This window comes from Ambystoma mexicanum, chromosome 13 (genome assembly GCF_040938575.1).
Source record: "Ambystoma mexicanum isolate Mex_15411 chromosome 13, UKY_AmexF1_1, whole genome shotgun sequence".
Taxonomy (NCBI): Eukaryota; Metazoa; Chordata; class Amphibia; order Caudata; family Ambystomatidae; genus Ambystoma; species Ambystoma mexicanum.
The window spans coordinates 49,288,762-49,299,446 of NC_090938.1; the positions used below are offsets into that span (position 1 = coordinate 49,288,762).

The window sequence follows — 10,685 nt, forward strand, 5'->3', positions numbered from 1 at the left end:
ATTCTTCATCCTTCCTTTCTAGCGATATCCTGTTGGAATTCTTTGGACGCTTCTTTTCTACTCAGGCTGGCTCAAAAAAGACTTGAAAGAGAAAGGGTAGGGTTACCTCCTTATCCATCCCGCTATTTCAGGACTATATTCATTTATCCTAATCTTATGGGTTCTCTCTTTCTACCATTATAGAATCACTTACCTTTTACTTTCCAACGGAGATCCTTTACCTCTCCGCACTCTTCCTGTTAGACGCATGGTAAGCTTCTAAAACCTTTCTATAGGTATTCCTTTTTTCACCAGACTATCAGGATTAACTGTGTTTCTTTTACTTACTACATGTAGCCCAGTAACTAAAACAACTCGCCTAAATCAGCAGGAAATCAGCCAGAAGAATACCCAGATCAACTTTCCTCGCCTGGTCTTCACAGGGAAACAACGTACCCCAGCAGCTCTTCAAGGGTTTTATTCCCCACGAGGGTTTCCCTCAGGGTTTCACTGAGGACAAGCTCTTGCAGGTCCTTTGAGAAATCCTCAGGAGAATTTCTCTTATTCTTCAAAGGATCACACCTATTCGTAGAAACACCAGGGGTTCTTCGGGTACCTGTTCATCCTGCAAGATCCCAGGTAGGTGGTCTTTGCTTCTTTTCCAGAGTATTTTGGAACAAATTTGTTGTCGATTCTTAAACAACCATAATAGTCATAACAGTTAGCAACGCCCGAGTGTACATTTGTTCCTTTTACGCTGGGCAAGAGGCATAAGAATCACAAATCATGGATTCACAACAGCAGCAACAGCAACAGCAAATCCAACAGCTGATTGCTGCCGTTCAATCCTTAACTACTGAAGTACAGCAGTTAAAACATGAGAATAATTCCTTAAGACAACTCCAACAGCAAACGGCCCAACAGGCTGCAGCCCCTCGTACCCCACACTGCTCAGAAGTTCCTCCAGGACCCTTACCTGGAGGACAGTTTGATGGTAACCCGCATAAGGTTAAGGAGTTCTTAGACTCCTGTACTGTGCAATTTGCCTTTAAAGCAGCGTATTTTCATACCGATAGAGATCGTGTGGGATATATGGTCGCACAAATGACTGGACCAGCACTGGCTTGGGCCACACCATTAATCACTAACAATAATCCCATTTTAGATTCTCATACTGCATTTTGCAATAGCATCCGTACCATGTTTGGCCGTCAAGAGATTCGTGTGGCTTCACAGGAACACCTCCTAGATCTAAAACAAGGAAGTTTAGACATTTTGGCTTATATAACCAAATTCAAGCAGATGGCAAGTGAAACCACATGGTCAGATGACGCTCAAGTCACACTCTTCAGAAGGGGATTATCTGAAGACCTCAAAGACGAGGTGTCTCGGGTCCCACGCCCCACTACACTATCTGAATTCATTGCATTGGTAATGCAAATTGATTACCGCATGAAGGAAAGAGTACTAGAGAGAAAGAAGGGAAGGAATACACGAATTACGTTCGCTCCTTCTTCCCGTTCACAGTCTAACGATGAACCTATGCAATTGGGTACAACAGCTCGAGGTCCTTTGACTCCCGAAGAAAGAAACCGTAGGAGGACCTTGGGTTTATGTATGTACTGCGGTTCGAATAACCACATGGTACAGGATTGCCCAATTACACCATCTAGGCGTTCGGGAAACGCCAGCTCCCGGCCGTAAGAGGAACCACGGTACGGGAACCAGCATGTAAACAAGGTTCCTCTCCAACATCCTTCTCATCCTTCTGTACCAGTCAGAGTAATTCTCAGATGGTGGTACTCATGGTATCCTTCTCTTTTGGTAATCGTCTGCTTCAAAACATACCAGCTCTAGTGGACAGTGGAGCAGCCGGAAATTTTATTGATGATCAATGGGCCATTTCACACGGTATTCCTAGGTCCTCAAAGGTAGAGCCCATTCCAGTGGAAAGTGTGGATGGTAGTCCCTTGATTTCCGGGCCCATCAAGGATCATACCAACCCCTTCATGATGATCATCTCAACTCATCAAGAGATTCTTACATTGGACATTATTCGAACAGCCCATCATCCGGTAATTCTAGGATTACCGTGGTTAAAGAAACATAACCCGTTTATTAACTGGACAGCTGGATCTTTCTTTCTGGGATCTGAATACTGTATCACCCATTGTGTCAAGAATCAGCAAACGGTGAGGGTTGATTCGGCTCCAGTACCCTTGAACAACCAATGGGTAACCTCTCTTAACCAGGTTTCTGGTCTTCCAGAATGTTATCATAAATTCCAGGAAGTTTTCTCTGTCTCAGAATACACTCAACTACCCCCTCACCGTAGGGATGACTGTTCAATTGAGCTGGTTCCTGACCAGCCATTACCTTTTGGACGAATGTACATCTTGTCTGAGAACGAAAAGGAGGTTCTTCGTGAATATCTCAGAACCCATCTAAAAAATGGACTGATTACCGAATCCACTTCACCTGCTGCTGCCTCTCTGTTTTTCGTTTCTAAAAGAAACTCCAAGGAACTCCGTCCGTGCATAGATTTCCGTGGACTGAACAAAATCACAGTTCCAGATAAATACCCTATGCCATTAATACCCGACATCCTTGAAGCAGTCAAAGGGGCCAACATCTATACCAAATTAGATCTCAAGGGTGCATATCATCTCATCCGGATAAAACCGGGTGACGAATGGAAGACGGCATTTCGAACTCCGTTTGGACATTTTCAATACAGAGTAATGCCTTTTGGTTTGTCCAACGCCCCGGCTATTTTCCAGAGGTTTATGGATCATATCTTTGCAGACCTGTTACTCCACAATATGGTCGTCTATCTAGATGATATCTTGATATTCTCTTTCAATGTCCAAGAACATCAGAAACATGTTGAAGAGGTGTTACGGCGGCTCCAACAAAATCATTTGTATTGCAAGATAGAGAAATGCTCCTTCCATCAAACTCAGGTTACCTACCTAGGATATGTTCTTTCGGCCAGAGGAATGGAAATGGACCCTGAAAAGGTTTCTGCAGTTCAAAACTGGCCCACTCCCTCTTCCGGCAAAGACATCCAACGCTTTGTTGGATTCGCAAATTTTTATCGAAGGTTTATTCCCGAATTTTCAAGGCTCACCCAACCTTTGACAAATCTGCTCAAAAAGGGAATAAAGTTTTCATGGTCCCCTACTACAGATCAAGCATTCAACAAACTTAAGGAGTTGTTTACTTCAGCCCCTATCCTGTTGACACCGGATCAATCCCGCAGGTTCATTGTTGAAACTGATGCCTCTCAGTACGCCCTAGGTGCTGTTCTGCTTCAACTTGATAATTCTAATCAAGAACGCCCTGTAGCGTATTTATCCAAGACACTTGCCCCTGCTGAACTGAACTATACAGTTCTGGAAAAAGAACTCCTTGCCATCAAGCGAGCCTTTGAAGAATGGCGCCATTTACTCTTAGGGGCCAAACATCCAGTTGAAGTCAGGACGGATCATCATAACCTTCGGATCCTTCAATATGCACAAACCTGCAATAGCCGCCAGGCTCGTTGGGCTCATTTCTTTTCTCCATACAGAATTACTTTTTCATTTATCCCTGGAAGGGACAATTCAAAAGCTGATGCTCTTTCACGCAAGGAACACCTTCCCAACGAACCATTTAAAGCAGAACCCATCTTTCCCCTTACGGCTTCAGGGCTACAAACCACATCAGATTTTTTGTCACGACTCAAGATTCAATCTAGACACATTACCAAGGACCAATTATCACGTGCCAATAGAATGACCTTGACCAAGGTTGATGATTGCTATTTTCATGGAAATAAAGCTTTCATCCCCACTCGACCCCTCCAAAAAGAAGTCTTGGACATGTGTCACTCTTCATTGACAGCGGGACACCGTGGGTTCCTATCAACTCTGGAATTGATGTCACGTTATTTCTGGTGGCCGACATTCCGGAAGGATGTCAAAGAATATGTTGGATCCTGCCCTGTCTGCTTACAAACCAAGGTTCCTCGAAAAGCACCTCTTGGAGAATTGGTAAAGATGCCATTACCCTCTCGCCCTTGGCAGATAATATCAACGGATTTTATCGTTGACCTCCCACCTTCCGGGGGTTGCTCCACTATAATGGTAACCATCGATACCCTGACTAAGATGGCTCACTTCACTCCACTTGTAGGATTACCATCGGCAGCACGGATGGCTCGCATCTTTATCAGTAACATCTTCACGTTACATGGTTTACCCGAAACTATCATCTCTGACAGAGGGTCACAGTATACCTCACGATATTGGAAGCTTATCTGTTCCCATCTTGGTATTTCTCGGGCTCTCAGTTCCGGCTATCACCCCCAATCCAATGGCCAGACCGAGAGACTTAATCAAACACTGGAAGGATATCTCCGAAGTTATGTATCAGCAGCTCAAGACAACTGGAAAGAACTTCTACCCATGGCCGAGTTCACATATAATAACTCATACCATTCTGCCATTAAAACAACTCCTTTTAATTGTACTTATGGATTCAACCCCACATCTTTCCCCACTATGAAGAAATCTGAAACCAAATTTCCAGATGTGGACTCTCTAATGCTTCAGATACGTCACGGGCATAGTTCAGCCTTGACAGCACTACAAAATTCTCAAAACAAAAGAAAGTATTTTGCAGATCGACACAGAACCCCAGCTCCAGTGATTAAAAAAGGAGATTGGGTATGGCTATCCTCTAGGTTCCTTCCTCGCCATCTAGTACCATCCAAACTCTCTCCACGATTCTTTGGTCCATTTCGGGTCATTTCAACTATTGGTACAGCTGCCTTTAAACTCCGACTTCCGGTCTCCTGGTTCCGGATTCATCCGGTCTTTCACGTCTCACAATTAAAACCTGACAATCGAAGTACTTTTCATCCTGTGGTCTCGGTTCGCCCTCCCCCAGAAATGTGTAAAACCGGACCAGAATATGAAGTTAAAGAAATTTGTGACTCCAGATATCATCGGGGTCGGCTACAGTACCTTGTGGACTGGAAGGGATATTCTCCTGCCGACCGCACATGGGAACCTGAAGCTGCAATTCATGCTCCTCGCCTCGTTAAGAAATTTCACCTCAAACACCCGTCTAAACCGGGAGGAAGCAGGTCTAAAAAGGGGCATACTGTGATGATTCCAAATGTGTTTCTCATCCTCCACCCGACATCCAACATGGCCGCCGATTCTGTAGCCAGAAATCGCCCACTCCGTGATCCTGAGGAAACCAATTCCAAGATGGCCGCCGCAGCGGTAACCATCGCAAACGCACAGCACAGGCTAGTTGTTCTCTCCCAGGAAGCCTCTCAATCTTCCACCTTAACTTCCTGTATACCTCCTTCTAGTGAGTTCCTAGGTACAATCTGTGGTCCATCTTGTTTTCGGTGATCAGACTTCGGATCTTCATTCTTCATCCTTCCTTTCTAGCGATATCCTGTTGGAATTCTTTGGACGCTTCTTTTCTACTCAGGCTGGCTCAAAAAAGACTTGAAAGAGAAAGGGTAGGGTTACCTCCTTATCCATCCCGCTATTTCAGGACTATATTCATTTATCCTAATCTTATGGGTTCTCTCTTTCTACCATTATAGAATCACTTACCTTTTACTTTCCAACGGAGATCCTTTACCTCTCCGCACTCTTCCTGTTAGACGCATGGTAAGCTTCTAAAACCTTTCTATAGGTATTCCTTTTTTCACCAGACTATCAGGATTAACTGTGTTTCTTTTACTTACTACATGTAGCCCAGTAACTAAAACAACTCGCCTAAATCAGCAGGAAATCAGCCAGAAGAATACCCAGATCAACTTTCCTCGCCTGGTCTTCACAGGGAAACAACGTACCCCAGCAGCTCTTCAAGGGTTTTATTCCCCACGAGGGTTTCCCTCAGGGTTTCACTGAGGACAAGCTCTTGCAGGTCCTTTGAGAAATCCTCAGGAGAATTTCTCTTATTCTTCAAAGGATCACACCTATTCGTAGAAACACCAGGGGTTCTTCGGGTACCTGTTCATCCTGCAAGATCCCAGGTAGGTGGTCTTTGCTTCTTTTCCAGAGTATTTTGGAACAAATTTGTTGTCGATTCTTAAACAACCATAATAGTCATAACACATATTCAGCATCGGAGGGAGCACCTCTGCCATGTATGCTTTATAAAACTCGCTCGGAAACCCATCCGCCCCCGGGGTTTTACTAGTAGGCAATTGTCTCACCACTGCTTCCAGCTCTTCTAAAGTGATTGGTGGATCCAGCTCTTCCCTCTCTTCAGCACTTATCCTGGGCAGACCTATGTCTTCAAATGTTTCTTTTATCCTCCCTAGATTATCCTCCTCAACGTCCCCATACAGTTCTCTGTAATACATGGCAAATTCCTGATTAACTCCCTCCTGGGTGTCCGCTACACTGCCATCATCTCTTGTTATTGCTCTGATGGTGGATCTGGGGGTTTCGCTCTTGTATAACCATGCCAGAAGCCGTCCTGTCTTATCACCTCCCGCGTGCTGTCTCTCTATGTATTTCTTATAATTCAATTTGCACAACCTATCCCAATGCTCCTCACATTTCTGTTGAAGTTGAAGTATCCGCTCCGCATTTGAACCAATATCGCCATCCTCTCTTTGTGCTTTTTCCAAATCCCCCTCCGCCTCCTGCAAATCAGCCAGGATACCGCCTTGCAGACTTTTGGACTTTGCTATGGCCACGCCTCTCAACACTACTTTAAAGGCCTCCCATAACGTGCATGCCGAATCTACACTACCCGTATTCTCCTCAAAGTAATTTATGATCTCCTCCCTTACCTCTTCTTTAAACACAGGATCCTTAAGCGCCTCCGCTCGGAGACGCCACGTCGGGATCCTTGCTCTTGGAGGGCAGTATTGCCAGCTAACAATCAAGGGCGAGTGGTCCGACAGGACTCTCGCTTTATATTCCGCCCGCCCCATTTCCATTATTATGTCCGACGTAGCAAAGACATAGTCTAGTCTGGTGGACAGCTGTTGTGGGGCCGAGTAGTGAGAGTACTGTCTCTCTTGGGGGTGCTTCACTTTCCATACATCAGTCAAGTCAAAATCATTGAGTAACGCTCGCAACACCCGTGCCGCCGGGGCTGGTTTTTCCAACTTCTGGTCCGATCTATCCACCCTTGGGTCTAGTACACAGTTGAAATCCCCACCCCAGATTACCGCACTTCCCATGCACATACCAAGGTTAGCACTCAGGGTTCTAAAGTACATCGCTGTATTCTGATTGGGAGCGTATGTATTGATTATGCTTATTTCGCTGTTCTCTACCAGGCCCCTGAGTATGACCATCCTCCCGTCCCCTTCAGCAGTTTCCTTTAACCCATGAAAGGGGACATGCGGGGCCACCCAGATAAGGACCCCTCTAGCATAGGCTGAGTATGTTGAGCCCACCACCACTCCTTTCCATTTCTTCTTGATCATTCCCAGTCTCTCTTTTGTCAAGTGGGTCTCTTGTAATAGCGCAATGTCTATCTTTTGTCTTCGCAAGTATAACATAACCTTATTTCTCTTCAGATAACTGTTTAGACCCCTAACATTCCACGTGATTATTTTAAGGTCCCCCATGGCTTGTTACATTTTCCACCCCCACCCCAGCCGCGCAATCCACTGTTCGTACCTGTTCTCGTCTACGTAGGCTCGTATCCCAGTTCAAACTTCCCTTAACTGCACACACCCTAAACACCCCTCCCTTCCCCTCATCCCACCCAACCACACCCAACTCCCCACGCCTCCCACCCCCCATTTTCCCTCCCAACCCCCCCAACTCCCTCCCCAACTGTTGCCCAGCTCCATCCCTGGATCTCAGGCTCTCCCGCATCTAGCACTTTCCTGGCTCCCGCCTGTACTCACTGCTCCGCGGGGTAAGGCCACCCTACTGGCTAGCCTGCTAGGACTGTTATGGGGGGATAGGGTGCTCACATCCTGCCGCTCCTATTTGCTATAAACTCAACACACTTAACTGTACAAATACCCCATATATTTACGTTTTGCTATATTCAAGTCCTTGTGTCCGCTCCAGTCCATGAGATCTACTTCAAGTGCCACCCATTCCCAGTGATGTCCCTTAACCAGAGCCACCACCCACATTTGAAATGGATACCCACTGCACATCATGTCCCGCTACATGTAATGTCTCAGCCACTTATCGTATTACTCTTGCGCTTGATCCGCTTCTTGTTCCGAACAGCCCTGAAGGTCTAGCCAGGTCGTCGCTTCTTCGGGCGTGTGGAAAAAAAACATCTTGCTCTTATGTATCACTTTTAGCTTTGCGGGATACAGCAGCATATATTTAATCCCTGTCGCACGTAGCCTTCTTTTGATCTCCACGTAGCTGTACAGCTGCCTTTGGACCAACACTGTGTAATCTGGATACGCCGTGACAGTGCATGACGCCCTCTTAATGGTTCCTCCTTTACGGAAGTATTCTAAAATCTTCTCGCGATCCTTATAGTTCAGTATTTTCGCTATTATTGGCCGGGGAGGAGCCCCCGGTTGTGGCCTCCTCATGAGGGCTCTATGCGCCCGCTCCACAGCAAAACCTTGCGAGAGATTTTCGGCCCCTATTTCCTGCAAGAGTAAATTCTCGACGTAGTCAGTGGGGTCTCGGCCTTCCTCCCCCTCTGGAAGGCCGACCACGCGAATGTTGTTTCTCCTCGCTCTTCCTTATGCCTCCTCTGCCCGATTCTCCAGGTTAGCTACCTGTTGCTTTAGCACGTGAACCTCCTTCGCATTGCTGCTACTAGTGTCCGTGTTGATTTTCACCGCACTTTCCAAGCTACTCGTCCTCTCAGCCAACGCTCTAACATCCTGTCTCAGCAAGGCGACATCGATGCCCACTGCATCTATCTTGGCTTCCAGGGAAGTGCGCAAGTCCGCCATCGCCAACCCCCATGAATCTTTTAGTTCCGTGATAGCCTAGAATCTGTCTAGCTTTTGATCCCAACAGCTGCTGGCAGGAACGCGCATGTCAAGTTGCCCAGTTCCATGCGCGACACCTGAAGCCACGCCTGCTTTTTCTCCGTACATGCTGGGACTTGGAGATTTTTTTTTTCAAACTCTGTTTATTCAAGCATATTTGGACTTGGAGCTTTAAAAAAAAAAATCTCGTGACTGTTGCCGAACCTCAAGGCAGTTGCTGGGAAGCGTTTCTTGGCAGGCTCAGTAAAGTCACATGTGTGCACTATGCTTTTGCAGCAAGAAGCATTATCAAACAGGGTCGGATTAGCAGACCTTACTTTCAGAGACAGAGCTGCTGGGTTCATTTTTATTTGCAAACAATGAGGAAAAGCTCAGGCTAATCTACCCCACCCGCACACTTAAGGACCCCCTTCCACCCATCCATTCCGGCTGTCCCATGCTCACCCTAGTGAGTCCCCGTCCAGCAGCCCCCTGTACTCAGCGCAGGGGATCCCTTTCCATACCCCCTATCGGCCCTCTTCCAGCCCACACCCCTGTTCTCACCATTGAGTGTCATTTTCTAGCCCCCCAAATACTGACCCTTGGGCATACTCACCCTAGAGGGTCCCCTTCCAGCAACCCCCTACGCCACCCTTCCCGCCCTCTGTACTCACCCCTGTACCCCTCCCAGTCCCCCCCGCCCCACATTCTCACACTAGAACAGGGATCTGCAACCTTTGACACTCCGGCTATTTTGAACTACAACACCCATCAACCCTAGCCAGTTTTGTCAATGTGAGGGATCATGGGATTTGCAGTCCATAAGGTCTGCAGTGCCCAGGTTGCAGACCCTGCTCCCTGAGGGTTCCCTTGCAGCACTCACCCTTGAGGACCTCCTTCCACCTCGCTCTCTCCTCTGCGCTGGCCTCCTCCCTCTGCTCCCCTTCCCCTGGTGCCCAGTCTGGGGGTCCCGGAGAGCTGTAAGTCCGGAGAAGCAGCACGGCGACCAGCAGCCCCAGGCCGGCCAGGGGCAGCGGCAGGAGCCCGCGAGCGCACCGGGAGCAGCGACCCATCGAGACCCGGGCAAAGGCGGGCAGTGACAGCTCGCAGAAGGGGCGTGGCCCGGGCACTTACAGTACACGCCCACGGTAAGCGAAACCACGCCCACGGGCGCTAGAAGCACGGCCACTGAGCCCCGGGCCACGCCCACACTGTAAAACACGCCCAACAGAGACCGGAACCATGCTTGGCACGCTCGGTAGAGACCCCGCCCACAGGCAGACGAACCGCCCATAGGGCAGAACACGCCCACACAGAAGGATCCGCCCACAGTAACATGAAACAAGCCTGGAGGCATAGTGAAGAACACGCCCACACGCGAGGGAACGGCCATAGAAACAAGCGCAAAGGGAAGAACACGCCCACAGGGGAGGGAACGGCCATAGAAACAAGTTCAAAGCGAAGAACACGCCCACAGGGAGGGAACGGCCATAGAAACAAGCGCAAAGCGAAGAACACGCCCACAGGGGAGGGAACGGCCATAGAAACAAGCGCAAAGCGAAAAACACGCCCACAGGGGAGGAAACAGCCGTAGAAACAAGTTCAAAGGGAAGAACACGCCCACAGGGGAGGGAACGGCCATAGAAACAATTGCAAAGCGAAGAACACGCCCACAGGGAGGGAACGGCCATAGACACAAAAAACAAGTCTAAAGGCATCGCGAAGGACACGCCCACACGGGTAGAAACGCCCACAGATTGGAAAAACGATCTCT

General features: G+C 47.9%; 1 protein-coding gene across 1 annotated transcript in view; it reads right to left on the minus strand.

Annotated features, from left to right (window-relative positions):
- PM20D1 (peptidase M20 domain containing 1) overlaps positions 1 to 10,039 on the minus strand; it is a 105,546-nt gene extending 95,507 nt beyond the window's left edge. The window contains exon 1 of the mRNA XM_069633169.1: positions 9,795 to 10,039. Coding sequence (XP_069489270.1) covers positions 9,795 to 9,984 — 190 coding nt within the window. The 5' untranslated portion in view covers positions 9,985 to 10,039. The remainder of the gene's footprint in view (positions 1 to 9,794) is intronic.
- Between the last annotated feature and the right edge of the window lie 646 nt (positions 10,040 to 10,685).